At 36.0% G+C, this 27,260-nt stretch overlaps 1 protein-coding gene and 1 long non-coding RNA gene across 4 annotated transcripts; one reads left to right on the forward strand and one right to left on the reverse strand.

Moving 5' to 3' along the window:
• Positions 1–490: 490 nt before the first annotated feature.
• LOC111325635 (nuclear factor 1 C-type) lies at positions 491–22,977 on the forward strand. Of its 3 annotated transcripts, XM_088739751.1 has the most exons (9): positions 491–731; positions 11,077–11,617; positions 11,919–11,978; positions 16,894–16,962; positions 18,144–18,431; positions 18,653–18,994; positions 19,325–19,629; positions 19,964–20,261; positions 20,764–22,977. In XM_088739751.1, exons 2-9 carry the CDS (start codon positions 11,191–11,193, stop codon positions 20,832–20,834), a joined length of 1,860 nt encoding a protein of 619 aa, XP_088595877.1. In that variant the 5' UTR covers positions 491–731; positions 11,077–11,190; the 3' UTR covers positions 20,835–22,977. The 3 variants fall into 3 exon arrangements, with proteins under 3 accessions (XP_088595877.1, XP_022785205.2, XP_022785204.2); XM_022929469.2 differs by lacking the exon at positions 491–731 and having other exon boundaries at positions 9,835–11,617; XM_022929470.2 differs by lacking the exons at positions 491–731; positions 16,894–16,962 and having other exon boundaries at positions 9,832–11,617.
• On the reverse strand, positions 6,369–26,809 carry LOC148720509 (uncharacterized). Its single transcript, XR_015993551.1, has 2 exons — positions 26,514–26,809; positions 6,369–6,972 (listed from the first exon to the last, which is right to left on the reverse strand). It is a non-coding gene; the product is annotated as an uncharacterized LOC148720509 (long non-coding RNA).
• Positions 26,810–27,260: the final 451 nt, after the last annotated feature.

Raw genomic sequence — 27,260 nt, forward strand, 5'->3', positions numbered from 1 at the left:
CCCCCAAAAAAAGTGTCCTTCATACACAAAAATAATAAATTCATTAAAAAAGAAAAATTTGGTACAGCAGCTTTGAAAAAAAAAAAAAACTCTTCCAATTCTCTTCAAGGTTAAATTTACTCGGGTAAATTTGTAAGCTTGAAGATCTTGCGTTGACAGAAGAAAGAACTACAGTGAAATGTATTCACGGCATTTTTCTTGGAAGGTTTCCAAGTGACACTGTCACCAATGTTCCCTCCCCACTCATGGTGAGTCATTATTTGGCATATTGACACAATGCATCGTTTCCTAAATTTCACGGACACCACGTCCCGTCGCTTAAGTTTCCAAATTTGAACTCTCATTTAGGTGTCCTAGCCGCGTAAGATTTACTTTCCTTGAAATTAGAAATTTCCATAGTATGGATATTGGCTATAGGTGTGAAAAGGAGGATCTATGTCCACCCCCTCAAGGACCCTTTTTGCTGTTGCTATTAATGTTTCTTCATTTGGCAGATGGCCATGGTCTAGAAGACAGTTGGATAACATTTTGATTTTCTTCCAAAGAGGCAAGGAAACGATGTTGAGAGGAAAAACTTAAACTCTATACGACTGGAAGTTCGAAAGTGCCGTCCTACATAGGGAAATTATGGTTCACCTCGGTACTAATCGACTAGAGAGTCTACACCTGAGTTTATTTCAACAGGTCTGTCTACTAGGAGGTCATTCCACATTCATCGAGGGAGCGCTTTGGTGAGAGTCATTTTGTTTATTTTACTCACACAGCTTGTATATTAGAATGTTTCACTCTTTTCATTCGAACCAAAAAGTAGAGGTTGCTTTTTGTGTGAAAAGCGAGAAAATTGTTAGTGTTGCATGCGCATCCACGGCCTGGCTCGCGAACAAAAATTCCCACTCCTCAACATTTTTTAATAAAACCGCGCTTTTAGTTAGAAAGGGACGGCGTAAAAACCTTTCATCACGCTCTGGAATTGTGCAGAAAATTTAATAGGCTTGTAAGGAAAATGGAAAAAAGTCGAACTTATTGGTGTGAGTGGAAGTAAGCTTACTTCAAACCTTTGCAGAAGAAACATTACATTTCTTTGTATGTGTGCATACCTGTGTCGGGCATTTAATCAGTATTAAATTCTTGATATTTTGGAAATATTCGGATAATGTAATTCAAAAGCATTCGCTCAGAAGAGTGAGAGCTGAACGTGTCGTGGATGTATGTGTCAAAATAAGTATACATCAACTTTAAAGAATCGTGTGGCAGATTTACAGAAGAAAAAGAAAGACGAATTTATTTAAACAGAACTAGACGTTTGGGGCCACACTTCAAAATCAATACCCATTTCCTTCCTGGCTTAACCGTAATCGGATCTTTTACCCTTATGACAAGAGCTAAGGCTCAGAAGTCACTTCTGATAAGTTATGCAATTGATTTCATGAAACTGTAACTAACAGGGCTTTGTATCATACAACTTTGAAAAGACACCAACAAAAGCATAAAAAGTCTTAAGAATATTCACCATGCAGAAAAAAGGATAATGGTCTCCCATTCATGCACTGAAAATGAAATGCATTCATCAAATAGCAGATTACAGCCATTTTGCAAGCTAAGGAACTTTTGGCCAAAAATAAATTATTCCTTGATATGTTTTAATTAGTTTTAGAGATTTCCATTTTGGTGGCAGAATTCAGAAAAGCTGAATTTTCCATTCTGCTTAGGAAAAATGGAAATCTAATCTGTTTAGTCGATTAGGAATGCAAGCAACTAAAGGTTTTCAAATAATGCACAAAGTAATGTGTTAATCAGTTGTGGACCTGAGCTATCTTGCAGAAAGACAACAAATACAAAAGTGATCAATGCCATTTCATGCTTAGAATCTTACCAATTGACTCTCATATTAGAAAAAACATGCTGTTCCTTATTTATGGGTGGTTTCAGTTGGGAAGGTGTGACAATAGTGGGGGCCTGGTTCTTGTGTGTCCTGCACTTTGCATTACTGGTAAGTCACTGTAGCAATTGTCTTTGACACAAACCAATCCCTACATTTGCAGGCTACCTCTTTTTCTTGTGATTCTCATGCACACTAACTCAAAACAGGTTGAATTTGAGCAGTAAGTCTCAGGAAAAAAAGCTTTTCTTAACAAGAAATGATTTTTACATAAAGTCTTCCAAGTGGCACACAGCAAATTGTTACCACAACTTTTCGGCACGTACCATTTGAGACATTTATTGCCTGGTGTCCTGACTTGAAAAAAAAATTAGTCAGTGGCAGATTTAAGAGAGGGGCCTGTGATTTCTAGGTTTCCTTTTATAACAGGGGTTCTCAGGTTCTCAGCTAGAAGTGGACATCTCCTTTAGGGCTCAAATTCCACCCAACTCTAGCTTTAACTTTGTGTAAAAATTGCCCTTCATATAATGAATAGTTACTATACTTAATTTAACAAGGTATTTTTAGGTGACCTTTCGTCCACTGTTGTTAGTTTTGCCCGATGTCTATCAGTGTAGAGGATCTTTACTAACCAACGAAAAACAGTTATTGCAATTCTCTTTGAGTAACCAACATTATTTGTAAATATTATAATAAATCTGATCAAGAACTTGTGAGGGTTTGTACAATTACCAAAACCTTACAACTAAGACAGATTTCATCTTGCGAGCCACATGGCAACCAGAGTATTTTAAATTCCTCATGTTACTAACAATTATTATTAAAAACTGGATCATTGGATAATGCAATTCAAGACTTTTTATTGGCTTAGCCATTATGGTATATCAGCCAATATACCATAATCTACAAATATGGTAAGCGTACGCGTCAGCTTAAAATCAAAAGGGAGCTAAAAAATCCAGTTTCTTCTTACAAAATAATTTCTTGGGGGCGTTTTTAATAAAACAATTATTCCACTCGCGCTTGTTGGATATGAGATGATTATAGCCAACTCGGCGCTACGCACCTCGTTGGCTCTATCATCTCATATCCAACGCGCGCTCGTGGAATAATTGTTAAATATACTTGGTCTGTAGGCATCCATCCAAACACATAATACACCAGGGAATTGTATCCTCACATGGGCTGTAAAAGATATGAGATAGGAGTCAAAGTGTCCAATTGACTTATTGTAACACATGAAAATAATGTGAAAAGTGAATGTGAATGTTAAAAAAAATAAAAAATTACCCACAACATGGCAAGTAATTTAACTTTCAATTATGAAAATGATATTCAGTGCATTTTTCTTGGACATTGGAATTTCTCCAACGTTTTTTCTTACTACTAACAGTAAAACTGTACTAACTTGAACTCAGTTAACTTGAAGCCCCCAGTAATTTGAATAAGTTCTGATTTCCCTTGATCCCACTTTTTAACTCATTTACTATGAGCTAACTCTACAGCTTGAAAGCAAGAGTAAGCATGGTTCTACTGTAGTGGCCTTTTATAGATTGAAAAATTAGGCTTCACTCTATGCTAGCCACTTCTTTGTGCTCAATAATTATTTGAATTCACTGATGGAAAATCTAGGTGTTGGAAAAGATACTGAAAGCAGACAGATGGAATTAATATAAAAAGTAAGGATAAATAATGAACACAGTCAGATTTTCTCTAATATTAGTAGTTATTTCACATCAGGGAAACTCATGTGATGTTATACATTAAGGGATTGATTAATGAAGTAATCCAAAAGTCAATAGTTGCATGTGTTTATCCATGAATTTTTTGAGCAACTGACAAAGAAAGCACCCCAGAGATTAACTGAATCCTTGCAATAGGTGTTATTATTTTAATGATTTTACCATTGCCATAATTAATGTCTATGCAACAATAGCCAAGTATTAACCTTTTTATGAACCTAAAAATCTCCTGATTGGACATAAAAAAACTTCTCGCTTAAAGGCACCTTACAACTTTCCAAGAAGTTTCCTTTTTTGTCATCATGATGGTTGTGGTCATCACCATCATGAAAAACCTTGGACAAAGTCAAAACAGACATGGTGTGATGACATCAAGTATGGGCTGTTCTCCAGATTGTTCTTCTTTGACAGTTGTATTTCAACCAGTCTTGAAGACTACACCACACTAAGTGCCTTTGCAAGTCCTGGGCATGCCCTTTTATATTGCATATTCTCAGCATCCATCATATTTCCTGATGGCTTCTAAATACAGCTCATTCCCATAGTGACATAGTAGCCAAACCAGCTTTACATTATGATCTTCTAAAGCGAGCAATGTCCATGGGGTGTAACCTACTTAATGGTTCAACAGACTACACAGTTCCTTACCTTCATTATCACAGTGGTACTTAAGACTTGCATCTCAAGATGTGAGATGAAACCAGGTAGACTGTCTTTGCCATGGATGAAAATGCAAAAGCATAACTGCAACACAAAAGCAAAGTAACTACCTTTTTGTAAGATAGGAAGAGTATTTGATTTTTTGATTGATGCTCCTCCTCTTGGAAAAACGATCTGATTGATGCAGATTTTTGTACTTACATTTATCATTTTTCCATCCATTAAATTAATAGCCGAACACCTTAATGATGTCAGTAGAATTTAAATAAACACAGAAACCTTTCATATCCAAAAATAAAAAACCAATATCTCTTTCACACTTGAGAATTAAAGTCGGCAAGACTGTGCAGCACACTCTTCATTTTGAGCTTGGCTTCCTCAGCTGTTACAGCTTCTAATCTTGGGCAAGACTTAGAGGCAGTAAAATTTTCTATTGACATTTTATGACATCATGAATGCCCATGACTACATCTCAGTTACTGTCCTATTGCCAACTTGGGAAATGTCAACTGAAGGCACATATTTCTTGGTAAAATTTGTTGCCTTCCTCTTGCTTATTGCATACTACAGTTGGATGGCTTATTGAAGCTGCTTGACCTCGTTTGTAAGACTGTATTACTTCACGAAGTAACGATTATTATTAAAAACTGGATCATTGGATAATGCAATTCAAGACTTTTTATTGGCTTAGCCATTATGGTATATCAGCCAATATACCATAATCTACAAATATGGTAAGCGTACGCATCAGCTTAAAATCAAAAGGGAGCTAAAAAATCCAGTTTCTTCTTACAAAATAATAATTTCTTGAGGGCGTTTTTGATAAAACAATTATTCCACTCGCGCTTGTTGGATATGAGATGATTATAGCCAACTCGGCGCTACGCACCTCGTTGGCTATCTATCATCTCATATTCAACGCGTGCTTGTGGAATAATTGTTAATTAGCCCATAACGGCTTCAATTCTTTTGCAAAAACTGTTTCAGTTTTTGTCAACACAGACAAAAACTCATAGTAGTATTGCTATGTTTATGGGCAGAGATAGGAAATTCTGCTTGGACATTGTGTTACTGTGCCCTCTTGGAGAATCGCTATTTTGGTGTTGTCTAGTTGTTTAACTGTAACTGCAACACCAAAAATTGAGTCCAATTCTTTGAAAATTTCTGTGGCTTCCTTTGACTGGATCAGTACAACTCAGTCACCTCAATGTCAAAAAATAATTGACAGTAATGTCCTTTGTTTAATCCCCTGCACTAGGTTAGCATCTAAATGGTTAAACCTTTCTAAGGACTTTAAAGGGCAGTAATAAATAGGGACCTAGTTTAAGAAATTGTCTCTCTCCCAAATGTGTTCCGATGCCAGTATATTACACCTGTCAACTTTTCCGTTATTGCATGAACATGGGCATCACATCACTATAAACAAAAGTTCTAACAAAAATCTGACCACTTCTAAAAATTTATGAAGACTTTTTTTGACAATATAAAGCTCCAAATTTTGATGCCATCTTGAGACAAAACACTACCTTATAGTTTGTTATTCATTATGGTACATAAGTAGTATCAGGTACCAGTAATAACCTTAATCCATGAAGGTGAACACATTACAGTCATAAGCTGATACACTTGTGGCCTTCTCTAAAATTACAAATAACTTTAAAAGTTTAATGAAGACTATGACACAAATGAAGATTGTAAATTTCTAATACATCAAAATAAGGCTTAAAATACAGATTGGCAGGAGCACATTACTTGGAACGTTCAACTCCCATACTGAGCCTATTTTCAGACTATCTTTTAATGGGAAATAATAGCAAGTCAAGGTATAGATTAACTCTATGCTAATCATGATTGGTTGAAGGGCTTCTTTGAGGAATTCCATTTCGTGGTAAATTCAAGCTAAAAACAGACTTGTCTGTGAAAACACCGTGAGATAAACAAAGGGCAGTTGAATGCTCCACTGAAGTAATGGACTCCTGAGATTGGCTACAGTAAAAAAAATGATCAGATTCTAGTATGTGTTCCTTTGCTGTTAAAATAACAATTAACTAATTTGCATGATATTAAACAAATAGGGATAAAGCAAATTTTTTTTTGTAATTTCTTTTATTGAAGAGGAACAGGGAATACTGCTTACATCACTTGTAACATTACTAAAACTGGCACTAAAAATTGATACAGTACTTTGGAGTTAAAGATAACTATGATACCACTTCATGGTCTAATAACTACACAAACATAGTAACACTAGTTCAAGTGACAATACCTCTGAGTTATTCAAATTGTTTTCTTATTCCTTTTTTTTTTTTTTTTTTTTAACACTTGCGATGTCATATTTCCTACGTTACATCTTGCAGTATTGCAACTACAACAAGTGACTGGTTCATAATAGCACTAATTCAGTATCAACTGCTTAATAATTTTTCCTCTCATTTACGTCTATCATTTATTTGGCTAGCAAAACCAGAGGGGGTTAACACTTTGTTATGGAACTTAACGGGATATTTGTAAAATCTCATAAATAACAGAGTTTAGTGAAGTTGATATTATACATAATCTAAATAAAGATTCTTTCTGAGAAGGAATCAAGTTGCAGTTCCTAATGGAGTATAAGCCACCTAAAAACACTTTCTTCAGGGGATTGTGTAGCTTGGCCATAGATTGAAGGTGTAGTCAATGGCATCTACTTCTCTGCAATATAAACAAGCAGTGTCCTGTTTGATTTCAAAATGGAGTAGATATTTTTCAACAACGATGACCTTATGTGGAAATATGAGCTGAAATTCTCCTAATTTTGTGTATCTGCCAATTTTAATCACTGATCGAAAGAAGGCTTGCCATGACTTCTTTCTATATTGGCAAAGGTCCCTCCATTTTGTTGGCCCAGTTGGTTGTGATAAGGTGTTGTGTTTGTCTGAAATTCAGTAGAAATCCTGTGCTTTAGGTTCTCTCTGAATTTAGCTGCCCACCAGTTCAACAGACATAGTGGGGAATTTTCTATGCAAATTTTTCATGAAAAGTCATTCAAATTTCTTGCTTTTCACAAGAGGTAGTCATAAATAACACTCAAAGTCTGATTAAAGTTCAAGAAGTTGGTTTTGCAGCTGTATTTTCTTTGGAACACTTTGTTATTAAGAAAACCTCTATCATTTAAAGAGGCCTTTGACTCAAGTATAAATTCCTTTTAATATCTATCCCCTGTCAAAGAATGAATGCCACCAAAAAAACAATGTCATGTCAAATGGAAACGAGATAGCTTGAGCTGAGTTACATAAAAGAAGGAAGTTTAGGCCTTCATATTTTGGGGTAAAAATGTCAGGTATTAATTTTAAGTGGAAGTCGCGAAATTATTTGGCTTAAAACAGCACATTGTGGAGCTCTACCTTATAAATACTGGTAATGCATTCCACAATTTAACAGCTGAAGCAAGAATGATTTTTCCACTTTCTGTTTCCCTGTTTAATTATGTGTGCCTTATCATAATTTGTTTGTGTCTCATAGACTGCAAGGAAGTGTTGAAGTCTGTTTTATTAGATGGTTAGTTGAGACATTCAACACTCAACAATCGGTGAAAAGGTATTCAGTTCAATTTCTATAAGAGCTTTGCAGTTCTCCCTTTCCTTGTATTCACTCCCAGAATTACCTTAGCTGGTCTATCTTTAAAGCCAATTGTCATCAAGTTATTTGTAAAGGTTGTACCCAAAACTGATTTTCTACACATAAGCTTCATAGTTGCACTATAAAGTAGCATTCTTTCATCTGAAGGTGATTTATACGACTGACTGACTGTTGGCCACCCAAACATTGGGCATGTTTCTACTTATATGTATTCAATATGCTCATTTCTGATATGGTCCCCAATCAGAAGACTTTTAGTAACTTGTGGTTGGATTAGTTTCATCTAGGACTTAAACTTAACATTAAGTGCCATCTGCAGGACTATTTTAGGTAGAAAATTGATTTCCAATTTCCAATTAATGGCTTGTTACAAGTATTGTGGAATTGTGAGTTGTGTTTGCAGTTTTTTTCCTGTATGTATATGTGATCAAAATTTTTCAGTCTTCACAGTGCAAGTGAGGTGATTGGTATAGTGTTCACCCTTTAACATCAGATGTTAGTAGGGTTCTCTCTTATCAATTTTCAGCCTGAGTTCAGGCCTTCACATTAGTCGGCCACCACCAAAGGCCATCCAGTGGGCATTTCAACTTCTTCAGTCAGGGTTTTTGAAAAAAACTTACTGTCTCCTTGCAGAATACTGCAAATTTCCAGTTTTATGTAGTTACAACTATGCTGCAACCTGGCATAGAGACACTTTTGATGACAGGCTGAATATAAGACAAGATTTTTTAGTTTGACTTAACCCAAAAATGCATTTATGGATGTTTGGGTGTAACAGTTTATAATTATCTTCTCTTTCAAAAAAATTAATTTGGGTATTTTTCCTCATTCTATTGGATTAAAAATGAATTTGTAAAACAATTTTGTTTTTTAAATTTCGATAAATAGATATGATATTGTATACAACCCAAAACACTTGTTGTTTTTAGTGTTATGTCAATGCAGATAAGTTTGTTGATGAGTAGTTAGTGTAAATGATTACAAAAATGACTTATGTTCCGCTTACAGACATAAGTGTCAAGGGCACACCTTTATCCTGTTCCGTAAGCAATTGTTGCTATTGTGTTGTTATCAGTATTGTTCTTTTGTTGGTAAAGGTGTAGTAAAACAAAACATCTCAATGAATCAATCATTAAAGCAGCATTTTGCATGAGAATCAGTTAGGTCCTTAAACAACTCCTTAATTAATGAAACGCGGGAATTTTCCCGTTCTTTGTTTCAATTTGGCATGTATAATAAATTCAAGTGTGACAGAACTGAAGTGAGACTTTGGAGTTGTTTAGTAGCATTAACAAGTCAAGCATCATTACACCTTATTTGGTTACAGTCTTGTACGTTGTTTTGTAGAAAAACCACAATATCTGTTTGTTTTCTAAACCCCACTTCCTGTAATCCGTTTTCGCTCGTACACCGCAGCTCACTTGTAATCAAGTGACCCCATCAGCCGAGCACATGTTTACCAGACCTTATATGGGGCTCCGCTTCACCTTGGGCCAAATTAGGATATGCTGTGATTCGTGCTTGTTAACCTCCGCCCATAATCACGAGACGTGGGCTACGACTTCCTGACTAAAAGAGCGAAAACCTGATACGTGACGCACTCTTCTTACGCACAAGGGTATTAGGACAATTAACTTTTAAGCCGCTTCAGAGGGTTCTCATTGTTTTGCAAGCTGGAGTTTACCAAGTATGCAAAATCAATTAAGGCTGGATCAACATTTCTTTTGAATTTTGCGGGAGAATTGAGATCGTAATCGTTTTCAGGGCTAGGATTTTCTAAAAATGGAATCTTGAGGGTTGCGATGACGTCCTTCGTTTAGTTTTAGGTCTCAAAGTGAACTTAAAAAAGCTGATTACGTTAATTAAATATTGATTGATGTTTGTGTCAGCCTCTGAAAAACAGTGTCATGTCAAATAGAAACGACAATAGGATGCGCTGGATCAAGGGCTGCGTATTTTATCGCGATCAGATTTTAAAAGACAGCATTCAGGAAATGTTACTTTTGACATAGGATAGATTAGGCTTAAAATGACAACAAGTGTTTTCCAAATAGGGCTGGCATAATCGTTTAAAAAAACAACGCCATATTCAAGTCCTTTAAGATTGAAGAACTTGTACATGATGTGTACTACAAATACGTCATTTCCGATTAAAATTAAGTCGATTTTTTCTTCTATTCATTACATGTTCCTTCAAAGTTGCCCTCTGATTCAGTGATGAGTTGTTCTGTTTTTGTTTACATAATAATAATGTCACACCAACTTTCTTCATGAAGTTACGGGTAGTTCGTGACTCATCAATTTGCTGAGTGTGAAAAATGTAATCCCAAGCTTTTATACCTCGGATCATGCCGATAAGTGATAACAAAATTTATACTTTGAAACTGCAACCACAATATGACTCACTGTCGACCGCACGGCGCCAAGCTGTGTGTATCTGTCCATCAAATAATAGAGGGAAATTTGCACACCCCTTGTTTTGGGAAGTTGTGGTCGAAACAAATTCCAAACGATCTTAGCTATCAATTGTTTTCGAACGTCAGATCGCTTTCTGTTTGTGTGCTTGATAGTGTAGTCGCGCGCGTCATAACGCTTAACTTTCATCGATGTTTCATTAACTGATTCGTGTGGGAGAGTTATGGTTTAGCCGGACTACCAAACAAAGCATTCTTTCAGTTTCGCGCCACCGTGAAAAATACTGTCGATTATTTGTGATTACTCAGTAATTGATTGTGGAGTAGTCTTGTAGCGTAATACGGAAGTCGGCGTGGAAATGATCCGACTTTCGGAAAGATTTTTTCAGGTTTCATGTCTCGGTTTACATAGAAATGACAAAATCCTACAAGGTCCAAATTAACCCGATCGAAGTTTGAATTCTCCGTAAAGTGGTGCCCTGAAACCTCAGTTCTCCAATGGTCAACACTTGACAGCTTTTGTTGTTTTTGTCATCTGCACTCGTGCTGATTGGCTGGACCATACGTGATGGACAAACCGAATGTGTTTTTGACACGCATGACACGAAGTAAACAGTGTGCGTAGATTGGAGAAAAAAATCTATCATGTCTTCAGATGGGCCTCAGTGAACGGGGTAAAGCTGAGGGCAACATGGTTAGCGGCGAGAGTACATCTCTAGTCGACTTCGTAAAAATGACTAACCCTGGTCTATTTGATTTCCAGGACGAGATACACTCGTTCATCGAGGCCTTGCTCCCTCATGTCAAGGCCTTTGCCTATACGTGGTTTAATTTGCAAGCAAGAAAGCGAAAGCATTATAAGAAGCATGAAGTACGAATGACTCCCGATGAGGAGAGAAGGTGCAAAGAAGAGCTAGATGCTGAAGCTCCTGAAGTGAAACAAAAGTGGGCCTCGAGGCTCTTGGCAAAGCTTCGAAAAGACATTCGTCAAGAATGCAGAGAGGACTTCGTGATGTCGGTCGTTGGAAACAAACCCGGCTCTTCGTGTCGTTGCGTAATTTCCAACCCCGATCAGAAGGGGAAAATGAGGCGCATCGACTGCCTTCGTCAAGCTGACAAAGTGTGGAGACTTGATTTGGTTATGGTTATCTTGTTCCGTGGCATTCCGTTGGAAAGCACGGACGGCGAACGTCTGGGCAAGTCGCAGCACTGCCAGAATCACACACTGTGTGTTTTGCCCAACCATATCACAGTGACAGTTCGAGAACTGGATCTATTTCTTGCCAACTTCATGTGCAACCGAGGTAAGAGTTGCTCACCTGTAATGTCGATGACTATTACCCGTAGAACAGATACGATCAAATGTTTAAATGCCAGCACATCAGAGTTACAGAGCTAAATTTTCTGCTATTCGGGCACCGTCTCTCCTATCAACAAGTTGGAGGTGCTATGTTTCTCTTTAATAATTAAAGCAGAAAACTGTTTAAGTCCTTTGGGTGTGTAATTTAATCATTTTATTACCCAAAAGAATTGAAATTGTTATATTTGTATAGTTTGCTTTCTTGTGTTACATCGACCGCAATTAGTTCTTCATTTTACTCACAGAGCACAAACAGGATTCCAACAGTCCCGTTCGAAGTTCTGGCGATCCAGATTCTCACCAAAGTAAGCATAAATTTTTAATATCTTCTCTGAAGGACCTGTTCGTAAATGTATTCAAAGTGAAAAATACAGAATTACATGTAAGTTGCAAATTTAGTCGTGGTAATGAGTAAAATGGACTATTTTTTTCCAAGGACAAACGCAGTGTTGTTGTTTTGTTGTGACCCGACACGTGCGCGCATTTGAACAATCCAAATTAATTCGCTCATAAGGCTTTTGTTTTTGTTCTCGTTGCGTTATCCCCCAGTAGAAACCACGTTTCATTGTTGTTAAAGGTAAAACTAAGAGCCCCATTTGCATGCCTGGTGTAATCGCAAAAATTAGCCCCTCCGGGCTACACGTGCTATTTCAGGAAATCGCTGCTATTTTGTCCGCAAGATTCTATTATCCCTAGAAATCGTGAACGACTTCCTCTAAGTGTTGCATAAATTCCATTGCGTATTGAATGTAAGTAAGGTAATACATGATTACAAAAAAGTGTCGTTTAGTAAACATTTAGATTCATTGTTGTTTGGCCCATAAGCTTTTTACCAAAGTACACGAAGTTCTTGTTAGCGTATTGGAAAGGAGATAAGTTTCATATTTCCCCTTGAGCTTTTCGCGGGTCGATCCAAGAATGAAACTCGAGTAACAACGACGTGCAAACAACATCTTTGTATTCGTCTTTCTGTTTAGAAAAGAATTGTCTAGCGCGGAAGACAATTCGTTTTGCCGTTAGTGTTTCTCCCTGAATAAACGGGATTTCGCAAACAACCATCACGGCACGACGACTAAATTAGAGCTTTCACTCCTTCCCTTACGAGTCGTAGGTTTATTTTTGCGATATCCACTTGACAGCTTGTTCATGCATATTAATATATTCTTTTTGCTTCAGGTTAACATTAACATATAGGCTGTAATCAGTGGAAATCATTCGTGACATTTCGCCTATTGTTGTTAGTATCCACAAGCTCCCCCTTTGTTTATCTTGTTTTTAGAATTCCTTTGAATTCTCTTTCGCAAAAATATACTATAGACTGCTACATACTAATTAATTTTCTGCGGCACTTAAAAAAGATCTAGATCATTCTCTACCTGTTCTTCCTTTGGTCCCTTCGGTCAAAAAAAAAAAAGAGTGTGTGGGTATAATTGAGAATTATAAGTTCAGAGTGGCAAACAAAGTGTTTAAAAGATGTGATTTCTTGACCTTGGGTTTTATGTAAGTGGAAAGATATAAGCTGTTTCTGGTCTTGCATGCAATATGAAAGTACCGAGTCATGCGAAACTGGTTCGAGAACAGTGAACGCAAATCATCTTCGCTTACAGTTTGGACTCTCTTTTATTTCTTACTTTGGGGAGGGAATAAAACATTCTGAAATTTGAGTGAGACACGACTTGTGGAGAATCACTCTCTAAGAGGCATGCTGTTGCGGTTTTGTTTAACGTGACTGAGTTACTCGATACAACAACATTGCATTCCTTCCATGTGAAATTAAACTCTTGCGTTTGGCTTTCAAGGTCGTGACACTATTTACATCAGTTTATAAAAACTCTTTCTCGTAATTTCTTTGGTGTTTTTCCAGTTATTTGCTTTTCGAGTTCCTTGTTGTTCTTTTAAACGTTCTGTTAACAATTTGCTACACCTTTGAAATAAAACTTGAATCAAAAGGCAACTTCCAAAATCTGAAATGATTGACAGAAGAGCTACTAATGAATGTAATTGTTGACAAGCATTGTTCTGTTGGTCATTTGAAAAGTTATTGTCTTGTAAAATGTCAAAAGGTTGTGATTTACAATGGGGTGATATCTTAAACAATAGACATAGCAAGCACACATTTTTCATCCAAGGTCAGGTATCAGAATTATCATTATGTAGTTTTTATTTTTATGCAGTAATCCTTGCAAGAATGCAGTAATAAGCTGACTTGCTTTTCACTAAGATTCTGGTTCTCTACCCCTGGTTTGATCAGTGGAGTTAGTTTTAATGAAAGGAATGGAGAAGTTACAACTTAATCCTTACAAAGTATTAAAGAGTTAATCTTACCACTACTTTTGTTTTGTCTTAAGAATAATTGATGGAAGTAACTTTGGGGCATGCCAGGACTTAATACACAAACTTAAGTTAAAAATTCCAATATAGATCTTAAAGGTTTTGAACAAGTATGTTCATATCTATTTATCAAATTCGTTTTGTTTATGATTTTTATGTCTGGTTTCGTAAACAAACTGTATTAGAGACATTTAAATCCAAAGCTGTTGTTGCTGTTTTCATTTTTGTTTAATTTTTTTTTATCTAAAACCGAAGAGTATTCTGCTATTGTATAACAATGTGCTAGTATCTTTTATAGAGTTGGTAGTTATTGTGGTTTTTGGCTGCAAAAGCACTGAATATAGGTTAGATATTGTGATAAACAACTGTATGTTGGTATTCCTAGTAACTATTCTTTAGTAATTTAACTTAACATTCTACCTAATTTAAATATTAATTTAACACAACATTCTACCTAATTTATATAAAACCCTAAGCATCAACAACCAATCTGTTCTATCTTTGCATATTTTCTTTATCCTTTAATTTTCAAATTTTGTCATGGGGAAGGTACCTATTTCATTTACCACTATCTTTAGAATTTTACTCTTTTTACATACAACTTAGGAGATAACCTGAACAGTGTATGTAGTGAGCAGGCCTCTTTATTAGCCACTAGCAATTGGGACTTAGTTCATTCACATTTTCTACCTAATTTAAATAAAACCCTAAGCATCAACAACCAATCTGTTCTATCTTTGCATATTTTCTTTATCCTTTAATTTTCAAATTTTGTCATAGGGAAGGTACCTATTTCATTTACCACTATGTTTAGAATTTTACTCTTTTTACATACAACTTAGGAGATAACCTGAACAGTGTATGTACGTGAGCAGGCCTCTTTATTAGCCACTAGCGATTGGGACTTAGTTCATTCACATTTTTACAAAGCACTAATAATATAGCAAACAATTTCCCTTTGGTTAAAAACCTCTCATCAGCCATAAAAGTATCACAAATGTTCATCTGCCTATTCTAACCAACATTTAAATTAAAATTTCAATATAATTTTTTTTGTTACCTACACAATCAATAGCACACTTCTTTTACTTTATATTTCCTTTCTATTTCCTTTGCACAGTAATTGTTCTGGGCTTCAACAATCACAAGTAGAGATTTTGCTACTTAATAATTTTGGTTTCACAGTTGCATACCACACTTATTACCTCGTCATGAGCTTGTCTCTGAAATTCATTTTAAAACCATCAATGAACAGTGTTGCAAACTTTTTTCTGTCAAAGTAATGCAAGTTTTGTTTTAAAACTTGTAATAACATCTGGAACACGTACTTGACACTATTTTTTTCTTTAGGCCAACCATTTAGACCCGTTATGTACAAAATGAAACAATCTGTGGAATAATTTTTTTCAGTTACCTGTCAGCTTTAAATCACCCTGGTTTAAAGTAGGTAGTGTGTGTACACAGGGTTACCTTTCTGAATCAGATTACAGTTAACAATTAGGTTTGTTCATTGCATAGCAATGCATAGAGTCAGAAAGTTCATGTACTAATGAGTAAAGAACACTCTGGCATGGACTCTTCTAAGGGGCAAATGGATAAAAATTTCAAGAGTGCATGACAGGAAGGCAAACAACTGTCCCTGCATATTTTTTACACTAAAGCTGTAGAATTGAGCATATTAATGACACTTGTGTGTCACTACAAGTGAAAAGCAGGTGCAAGTCAAAAGTTTAGATGGCATCTTGGATTCTTATAAGTTGTTGCTTTTTGTAGATGTTGTAAGATTTGGTGTGGGCTGTCAAACATTTAATATTTAATCTCACACAGCAAAAACTTGCTTTTGTAGCAGTTATTCAGATGTTCTGTCATTTATTTGAAAATCATGATCCCTTGTAATATTTTAATCTGCACTACTGATGCAAAAATACATGTAAGTGAATCAATCCAGTATTTCTGGAATAATACTCAACAGGTCAGCAAAAGGTATGGTTGATTCAAGAAAGCCCTTTTTGTTTGTTTGTCAGGATGTGAAAATTTAATGAAATGAAATTCTTTCTCTTTTGCTCATTTTAAAAATAACTGTACGTTAACATCTAGTTTCAACAGACACTTAAAAGTCACATTCATATTAGGTGACCAACTTGTAATATTTTTAAAGGAAAAGAACTAGGACTTAAAAAAAAAAATTAAAATATTTGTACAATGTAATCACTACAGTTTGACAGTTGAAACCCAATACCAGTTACTTTTGACATTAATTGTCACACTGTCCGCTTTGTAATCTGATGTAAACCATTAATTTTTAAACAATTCTTCATTGGTTGGAAGCCAGGGAATGTAATAGAAAAGCAAGGTCAACCTAAGGCTTCAGTTTTGAAACATTCAAAGAATTGTAATTACTTTTGAACATTATTTTACCTTGGTGTCCTTTAATTTTTTTTTAAATATAAATTCTTAAAAGAATGTAGTTGTAAGATTAATTTTACAAGTACATTTTCAAGAAATTCAAATTTTCAAGACCAAGTCTTATTATAAAAGTTAAAAAATATATATATTAAAATTGAAATGTATGTCTTTGTATCACAAATATAACTAGTGTACAAGAATGTTACCAGCCATTTCTTTTTTTTTGTGGGTGTTACAAATATTTTAAGTACACTGCAAAAAAGAACATATAAGGGAGTTCTAATCAAAATTCACAGAACTTTACTCCATTTGGATGCCTTATCATTGCAAAACTGTAATCAGGGATGGTCAGACAGAGGGTAAAAAAACACTTCTTTGACTTGAAAGGCTCTGGTGAAATAGTATGCAACTGCATTGCTGCTACAGCACTATGTCTCAGTACTTTGCTTCAAAATGAATCAACTTGTCATTATTTCTTTTTAGTTGGTACTGAGCAGAATCTGGTTTCATCTGGTGTGTTTACAGTAGCAGAGCTCTACACCTATGCTAGAAGTGAGTCTCTTTCCAAGCAATTACTTTTTACATTCACAAACATCTTTAAATGCTATTTAAAAATTGTCAGCATTGCTGAAATAGAGCCCATATTTGGTCATACTCAAAATTTTTCCCCTCTCACTTTTTATACTTTACCTTGACCCTTTTAATAAGCTCTTTGCAAATATAACATGATTGTGTATTGACTGAACACTTCATCAGAAGTTCTATTCTGGCAAAATCTGTTTCTCTTCATTTATGATAAAGTCGAAAGTGTTTTTCTTTAACTTCACATTGGTTTCAGTTAAATTGCACCTGTTTGTGCTTGTAACTTTGTGTGTTGCAGAGTTTATCTTTAAGAGAAAGCCTTTTGTTGCAGAGGCTTTAGTGGTGCTGACCCTCAACAATTGCAGCAAAACTATACTTCATTCTAAGCCAAAATCCTTTAAACGATGTCAGATGTCTTCAAGGCTCTGGCACTACCTGTCCTTTCATTGCCCCTGACATTACAAGCAACAGCTGTTCTTTGTTTAACAAATGGTAAACGACACAGCGTAGTGTACGCTGTGGTGTTTACCATTTGTTTTATAACATTGATACATTGTAGCTAAAGAGTTCCCTTTTATTTAACAAATCTTATGTGACCAGAAAAAACAAGCGCATGCGCAAAAATAGTCTTTGCATTTGCTCACGTCAGCAGCGTACACCCATGGGCAAATGGGGGACACTAAATTGACCAATCAGAGCATGCGCTTTACTTTGGTTTTGTTATAATCTTCTTTCTCAAATACACATACACACATGCATGTACCATTGTTGAAAATTTATACATTTGAGCAGACATTGCAGCATCTATCTTAAACTTTTCAGCCATTCTTTGAATCAGAAATAAAGCAACAGTTTCATAGAGTCTGATTGTATTAAGCTTTGTATCTATGAGGAAGTATATAAAACCTTTTAACAAATATACACTAAGCAGCTCTGCATTGAAGTTTAAGTCATTTCAAAGTTTATGTTTTCAAAGTTATATTGTGTGAAATGAAGTATTCAAAAACAAACCAAAGTAAAATTTTTGAATGCTATTTCTTTCTTTTGTTTAAAAAACCCATTTCTTGTAAATTATTGCACAAAACTTCTAGTTTCCCATCAAAGAGCCTCTCAGTTAGTTAATGTAAAAATATATTTTTCAACCCTTTCAGCACCCATCAAATGTGTAACTTCATCACACAGTTTAATGTTATCAGACTTGGAGAGCTCATCTTATAGTGATGGAGGTCTTGAGCAACGTTTCCCAAGTGCAGTCAGCATACACCCACGACCTGATGTATATGACCTAAGGTACAGAAAACGAAGTCGGACGATTAGCTCTGTTTCATCAGTCGACGAGGACTGCGATGATGATGATAGGGACAGTACAGGACTGTATGTTCAATCACCAGCAAGTTTCTCTTCCCAGGGGTCAAACTGGCAAAATGATGTTGATTCAGGTGAGACAAAATTAAAAGGAGGCATTTGTGATCATGAAAGAAAGGCCACTTTAATAATCACTGCTTTCATCTTTTGATTGGCAAGAAACCAAAATTGTGAAAAAAATTTCTCAAAAGAGGGAATGAACATTGTTTGAAGGAAAATTTACATGCCCCTGTGAAAATTGCAGTCTTAAAGTTTCATTCATTCCTTACTAATTTATATGTATGTCAATTTTCAGGTTCCAGTGTCATCCACTCTCCAATGGTACCATACCCCCCGAAAATCAAACCAGAACAGAACTGCACAGGATACAATCCAATGGAGAACCACCACTCTGCTATCACTTGTTGTAATGTGAATGAACCACAGTCACCTGCAGTCACATCATACAGTGGTCAGACTCAGCAGTTACACACCAGGCAAATGAGAGACTGCAATATGAATGATACATCATATATTATGCAACTAGCATCAGCACCTAAAGGTCATGGACCATCAAGTTGTGGGCTTGGCATGAATCTTCCACAGCAGGGATTTACATTCCGCCTGCCCATGCCAAATCCACACATTCCTTCTGTTGGTAAGTTGGAGAGGGTACATGTATCAAAAGATTTCAATCTTGTTTTGCATGTCTTATGTGGTACTTACTGAATAAATAATGGTGTTAGAGATAAGTTGTCCCACATTGCTACTGATGCTAAGTGTAAGGCTTCTATTTTGTTATTGGGAATGAAAGCCATTTTCCAGATTCTCTCTTGCTACCCAAAATGCACTAATGTTACTTACATTTGAGAACTTCTTAAATCCAACTACCCATTGACATTACATTTCTTTGGCCTAATTGGGCCTTGTCAATGTGGTAGTTTTAAAGGCAACATGAAATTTGAAACAGTATCCATGAATCTCACAGGTTCTGCTCCTTGCCGTTCTGGTGCGCCCAGTGAATTCATCCAGCTTCTTGAGAGACCCCGCTCCAGTTCAGCACCAAATGGTAGGCACTTTGTTCCAGGAACATCAGCTGTCATACCTCCTCCTTTAACGAGATCGCAAAGTGGTAACAGTATCATTCAAAGCACAGGAAGCAGTAGCTTTAATGTAGCAGAACCACGGCACTCTCCAGTACATCAGCAACAACAATCTCCAGTGTCATCAAGCCCAAGTAAAACAAGTCCTCCCTCAGGAATAACACTGAACACAACTGTCCAGATTATCCAGGTAAATCATGACAATTTTAATGTTACCTGTTGGTGCAGCTATTGTCATTAATTTTTTTTTGTTTGTTTTTTGGAACATAATTGCCATCTCCTTCTGCGGATTATTTAATTTTAGGCTTTTTGTCATGCAATGTTGAGAAATATGTTATCATGTGAAGATAAGTCAGTGGCTCTGAAGGCATAACCCATATCCAAAGATGTTTTTCTCAATTAATCTCATTCACATGTTTTAGTAATGTTAGTTGGTGTATATGTACCTTTTCCTATGAAGCTCAACATTTCCAGGGTTAGGAAACAGAATTAACTTTTTTTTTCACTGTGACTTCAACCCCCAGTCTCCAACAAATAATCCAAACAGTGGGGCATCATCATACAGCAATCACAACCAGCAAGTGTTCAGCTACCCAAACTTGCCACCTGGTTGCTTATCTGCCGTTAGTCCATCACTTCCAATGAGCTTGTTCACATCACCTGGAAACACACCAAGGGGTAGTATACCTCCTCGCTGGCCAGCAGCTATCCAAGTAGGACCCGTCTCAAGCAGTGGAAATGTTGCATCTGAAGAGGAGTCCACTGACTACCAAATGGTGTCAGGGTTTGGCAGTATGAATCCAGATGAGAGCATGCTTGAAGGTAGGTGTTATAGGCTTGTGCATGTATTTCTTAGAAAATGTTTAGAGAAGATTGCTCAGTGTGTTGCGAGGACAGTTTACAATTCAAGTACCTGTTACAAAGGCAAGAGCCTCCTGGGAGGATGATTCTACCAGGAAATGTGTTGAAATCTGGCAAGTTTGATTATTCAACTTCACTTATATTCAGGTACGTTAGGTGAAAACAAGCCCACTAGAAAAAAAAGTAGACAGAAGCTTTAAAAAGTAAGAGAAAGAAAGAGGAAGTTAGAGTAAGTTTTAATTTGGAGTGCAAAAATGAATTTGTGTGCAATAAATTTGTTTGTGACAGATTTTTATGATTTTTTTCATTTCATTATAATTCACCAGTTGCATATTATACATTATTTTACAAAACACAAGTGACTCAATAATCAAAGTAGATGGCTTAAGCAAGGAGGCACTATATGAGGAGCCTGAGTACCTAAAACACTACTCAAAGCCTTCTTTCCTCCTTTGAATTTTAGAGAGGAGTTTCTTTCCAGTAAGCAACACTGCAGAGTCAGTAGATGTTATGTCAGCGCGGATATCATCTTAAGCTGCTTGGTTCCTACAGCTCCTAAAAGCTGGCCTTATCCTCAGCAAGCCGAGATGGTAGGACTTAAAATTAAATGGGCGAGTAAAAGCCACTTCAGTCCATCCCACAAGATAAAATAGTACACAGCATGCCAAGATGTGCCATAATGCATGTCACGTGTGACTAATACCACTAGAAGAAACTTAGCACTAAGAAAAGATGGCTCAGCCAGGTTCAGAGAATACTTTGGTTTTGCCATTTGTTAAGTTATTGTAAGTTGTTCTTCTGTAAAGATGTTAGCATAAAATATTTAGAAGCATTCATGTACAAACCAGAGAATTTATATAGGCTTTTTAGAATAAGAATAACATGGTCCTATTTATAAATTGCATCAGTAGAGTATTTTGGAAAGTAAATTTAAGTACATTCGCATTATTTAGAATAATTCCATGCGTAAACACTCAATCGAAAGAATAGTTGAAGTTGAATTTCTTAATGATAACACACTCAATCCACTTTTAGTTAAGTCTTGTCATAAGTGTAAAGGCTTGATACTAATAGCTCATGAGGCAAAAAATTTGTTTAAAGAAATGCTGGATGTACAATATCTGAATTGGTATCTGGATGATTAGATGAACTAGCGTTTTTTATAAGTGAGTCTAATTACCTACTGTGAGAGTGGTGTGGTGTAGTGCAATAACTGTGCTCTTCAGTAGACCATATTCATATAATAGTTGCATACAATGGTTGTCTGTGGTCATAGTTTTCTCTAAGATTACATTGATCAAACATAATATATTACCTCAAGAAACCTGAATCTTGAATATAGTGAGAAAGATTTATGAGATGCTACAGATTTTCCAACAAAATAATATATATAATCTGCATGTGTAAGTGGCAATACAAAACCCTTTGTTGACATGGGTGCAAAATGAATATAAAGTTTGCTTTTTTGTGCTACCAATCTCATACAAATTACTTCCTGAGGTTAAACTCACCAACTGCATTTCCATTTGCACATATTACTGGTAACAATTAGAAAACCTGTGATGGACACCATGAAAATGGTTGCTGGTTTTCAATAATCTTATATTCTACAGATGGTGCTTAGCAAAGAAAATGAAAAGTAGCTGTTGATGAGTATGGTCTTAACTTCATTTAAGTTTAGCATGATAAAGAGAAAAACTTGAAAAAATGTCTGCCTCAATTTTAACAGTGAGATATTAAGTTGAGCACCATGTAGTCAATTCAGAAAAGAGAAAGTTTTAACTGTGAATACATGCCTTGCTAAACTTGTATTCCAGTGCCTATGATACCAAATGTTTTTTTGTTAAAGGGAAACAGGCTTCAGCCACAGTGGGTCACACAAGCAAAAAAACCCCCCATATCAAAAACCACTTTGTCATCTCCAGTTGGCTTATCTTTGCTAATGAAAGTAAGACTCGTGAAATTTTTTCTGTTTTTGAAATGGTTAATGTGCCGATTCATTGTTGTAAATAGTCTTAAAACTGATGGAAATGGCTTCCCAGCTATTGTATCAGTTTATTTTTCCAGGTTTAATTTTGGAACTTTGAAATTGTAATTATCAGGACAATTAATGCAAGAAAATGTTCTTGAGTACAGTAATTTTGATAATAATTTTCTATAGTTGTAGTAGAAAGGAATAATTTACCATAGATAAAAATATAGAAATAGAGAATAGAATTGTTTTTTAGGACATCAGGTTTGTAAATAGTTCATAGAGAGTTCTTGTTTTAGTACTAATCATGATAAATTTTGTAGTTTTGCAAAAAGATGTAGAGTTTAAAAACAATGAAATGTCTTGCTGCTGTACTTCTAAACTGCTCAGAGCAGCTGATTTTTTGGGCTGGTTGTAGACATTTTAAAATAGGGCTATCTTTTGTAAAAGGGATTCTTTTATACCAATAGTAGTTTTCCTACATTACATTTGTATGGTTCTGATATTTTGTAGTCTTCATAAGATAATTCTAGTAATACATAAAAATCCGTGCTGAAAAATACATGTCATCATGTTTTTCATCTCTCTTTAAAAATTAGTAGCAAGTGGCAGGAACACTTAAAAACTTTTTTAAATGCCAACTGTTTTGTATGTGATTTTATAATAAGCACTAATTATTTGAATACAAGCTTAAATTTCAAATCATCATCGTGTCTGTACTCATTGATTTGTAAATCAAGGAGAGTAAGAATTTGTACCACTGTCATTGCAAAACATTTCAAAATCTTTTATCCTTTCTTTAACTTCTTCATTTTAAACACCTCAATCACGATTAGTCTTCTCTTACAGTTTCCAGTTTATGTATTGCGCAGACTTAGTCCTCGCATTTTACCTGAAGAGAACCGAAGGCAAAGCCCAAACCATGAAATTTAAGACATATTTCTATCATTTGCCTTGAAAACATCAACAACACTAGACCCTTCACCTCTTTTATCAGCCTCATGTATATCTTATTAACCAAGCGCGAGGGCCGTACTGGGAGAATATCGGCCTGAGGTCTTGACAGTACGGACCGAGTGCAGCGAGGTCCGTACATAAAAGACCGAGGGCCGATATTCCTCCAGTACGGACCCGAGCAAGCTTGGTTAATAAGAGATTTATTATATGACTGAAGTTCAAAGGGACACAAGAGCGGTATCATTCGGGACCATTTGGGACAGTGCCCTGTCCAATACTAAGAGAATATTGACCGGTAATAGAGCATTTTGATTGGTTGATTTTAGTTATTGGCCCTCTGACTGCCCGAGTCATGATTGTAATAAAAAATTATACTGCCCCTGCAGAGGATTTTTTTCACAGTTTTCATCCAGTGAACTGATGCTGGAGTGTAAAGGGAGAGAAATTTGTCTTAGCAAGGAGAAAAACTGCAGCAGCATTGTTTTCCTGAATAAGTAATTTCATAAATCATGTAGGAATCCTACTCCATAAAATGATTTCTATTGCTTAATGTCTGTGTGAATGTTTATTCCCTCAAAGTAAGTTCAAATAACCTTTTCATGGGTCTCTGCCTTTTTAATTTAAGCTTGGACAGAAGTAAGCAAATCAACTGTATTTCAGAACCCCATTGGATTATGTAAAAGGTACAATTTTTTACTTAAACACGAAGGCGTGCTATAAAGGGAGCCTTAGGTCCCACTGGACCATTTGTCAATCAACTGTCATGTGATGTAGAACTCTTAGAGTCAAGTCAGCTTGAGCTACAGCTACTCCAAAGTAGTGAGCAGCGGGCACATTCCTCAAAATTGTTTTATGTCTTCATCACAATACAATAATTTTTGAGATTTGTATTTCCCTTCTCCAATGGAAACTGTCTTCATTTGTGGCAGTAAATTTGAGATCCAAGTAGGTGGTTTGCACGTTACCTTATGCCACCATGCTGGTGGAAGTAAACAATAGCTATCTCATTAGCTCCTTTTGTTTGTCTACCAGCATTTAAATTTGACCCGCACACATCAACGGTGAGTGACAAATGAGCCTAGGTCTTCCCAGGGAAGACTTCCTTATATAGCGCGCCTTCGTGTTTAAGGGATACTATAAGTAATGTAAAAAGTTGATAAATCTTCCAAGCATTTGCTCATCTGTGACATCATCAGATATGATGATGTTGTGGATTGATAAAGGCTTGAAAGACTAATTAACCAAATGTTATAGTTTAACACTTATTTCAAACAAGGATACGATTGCGCTTGATTTTTTTCATTATAAAGAACATATTTAAATGAAATCAGTTTGAATCAAGTACTTTTAAACTGTTCCATGAAATGGAAACAGTCTGAAATTAGTTCAGACTTATTGCGATGCCTGCAATCTGACATGTACAAGCTGCTACTAAAGAAAATAAAATTGGTGAAGTGTCTTAAAACAACTGATTAATTAGTCTCCAGTCTGTTACCTAGTAGTTTACTATTTGACCTCTTGGAAAGCAGTGGTATGATTTCTACATTTATTTCTCACAAAGATATTCCTAGTAAATGGTTTGAACCTGGGGGTAACCTGTGAAAGTGTGGTATGATCGTCCGGGTGAGTGTAGTCCTGAGAAGGACTGTTGTCAGTGGTGGTGACTGACATTTCCACAACCTGTGTGGAAGTCATCATCAGAGTCTGATGAAGACTCTAATAATGACTTCTGCATGGGTTGTTGAAACATCAGTCACCACCACCGACAACAGTCCTTCTCAGAAGTACACTCACCTGCACGATCACACTACACCTTCAAAGATATTCTTGTGAAGGACACGTGGATTTCCTTACTGGGTAGAACACAGTTTTACCATTTTCTTTTAATTGTTAGATTTCCAGTTTATATTCCTGATACCATTTCACCCCTATTAGGATACACCTTTCTCAAAAGGTAAATGCAGTAACTGGCAGAAGTTACTAGAACTCGTGCAATTACTGTAACTCTTTATTGAAAGTTTTAATACACTAAAGATAAATTCAAGATTAACTCTGACTTAAAAATATTTTCTTTATCAGAATAACAAATATCGAAAGGTAATTGATTCCACATGTCAATTATTTGATGGAAAAAAACTACACTTCAAGACAGTTCTGGCATATTTCTTCTTTAAAGTTAAAAAGTCCTTAGACCTAAGTGAAAAGCAGTCTGCTTCAGAGTGGAAATTTATAATTTTACTGACATCAATATTTAATCAATATTTATCAATATTTAAGTTGTCATTAAGTACTGACCCATTGACCCTTAAGAGTAAAAAGCATCTTGACTTATCACAACGATATCACCCCTGAATAAGACATTAAAGGAATGAGAAGAAATGGACTGCATGATCATGAGCTTGAGAAGTTCTTGACTTTTAGACAAATTCTCACATTGACCACCATTAAAAATCTTTAGAGAACAGGATGGACACCTTGCATATTGATGCATATTAATGGTAACAAAGGTAATTTTTCCAGAAAGGGAATGGACTTCAGTCCATGGTTTGAAATCGCCAAAAAAATGCCTAAAACTTCAATGGCTCGAGGAACCATAGTTAGTAGTCCCCTCTGCTAACTATGGTGGAACCCTTAATCAAAAAAAAAAAAATTATCGCAATCACGCTGCCGTGGGTTCTTAAGGATACAATTTCAACGCTAGAATTCGCGTAGGCAAGAGATTTGTCACTTACTTCTTTCATGCGAAACATCTTATTCTTCAGAAAATTCAAAGAGTAATAATTTACCGAAAATTCTTTAGGAAAGTAGCTGCCAAAATCGTGTCACTTGAATCCTTTGGCTACTACCATTAATTTACCATTCATAAATTTTCCTGGATTTAAAGTTTTCTCAGGTTATTTCATAATGCCGTCTCAGGTCTGCATGAAAATGCAGTTGTCCGCCAATCAAGATGGCTTCCATGTTGAGATAAAAAAAAAAAACAAACAACTACAACGAACTTAGTGGTAACAACTTCCAAAAAAGGTAAAATTCGATCGGCCAAATAGAAATTAACGTGAATATTTAAATATTGACTGGTTTGCTGGTAACGAAAACGCATGGAAAAAATTCTGGCATTTCCCCAAATGCGAGGGCAAACTTGGTGAACTTAATCAACCTTTTAAAAATTGGCCTTTTCTCCCTGGAGCCCTTCCTGCGTTAAATTTTTATCAAAAATAGGGCCAATTTAAAGAAGAAAGGAAAATTATCCACCTAAAATTATTACAAAAAAGCTTAATACTTACATCAAACGTGCAGGGACTTGGCTTTGAGTTTGTAAACGACGCGGTTGCAAGACCGACAACTCCCTAATAGAGGGTCCCCTCTATTAACTATGCCTCACCGAAGAAACTATGTCCAACTGTGTGCTGAATGCGAACACCAGTTGGTGAAGGTTGATTGGTATTGGTACACACTCTCATTTCTCAGAGAAAGCTTAATTCACGATTGAGAATTCATCCACATTTAGCGAAGCATCACGAGAAGACACACAGACAGGCAAGCGCGTCAAGCTGAAAATTTTTGCGCGCTTTCCACCATGACATGGTCACGTGGAGTCAGCCTCCGCGTTGAAAGTCTGGAACTCAATAGTTATGCCATCCTTTACTGAGCCAATAACAACGGAAATGAAGCTCCGACAAGACGAGATTCTACCGACCTTCGTTTTCTTGGAATTTGGGCTCAAATATGGCGTACAATATACGATGACTACATGAAGAGAAATAATTATAATTTATTAAATAGATACTGATGAAATACCAGGATTTCTCCTTTTACTAAAAAAATCATATCTTCACCGCGCACAGTAAAGATACTATTTTTATCTTTCACGTGTGAGGATATTGGTGTGGCCATAGTTACCAACATAATTACCCAATTACAATAGAGCTTCTCGCTCAGGCGCGCGCGAAAATGAATAAAAAAAGTTGTCTTTTATGTGGAAATTTCATCAGTATCCATATAATAAACAGAACATTACATGGCCGCTTGGG

Source organism: Stylophora pistillata, chromosome 11, assembly GCF_964205215.1.
Source record: "Stylophora pistillata chromosome 11, jaStyPist1.2, whole genome shotgun sequence".
Lineage (NCBI taxonomy): Eukaryota > Metazoa > Cnidaria > Anthozoa > Scleractinia > Pocilloporidae > Stylophora > Stylophora pistillata.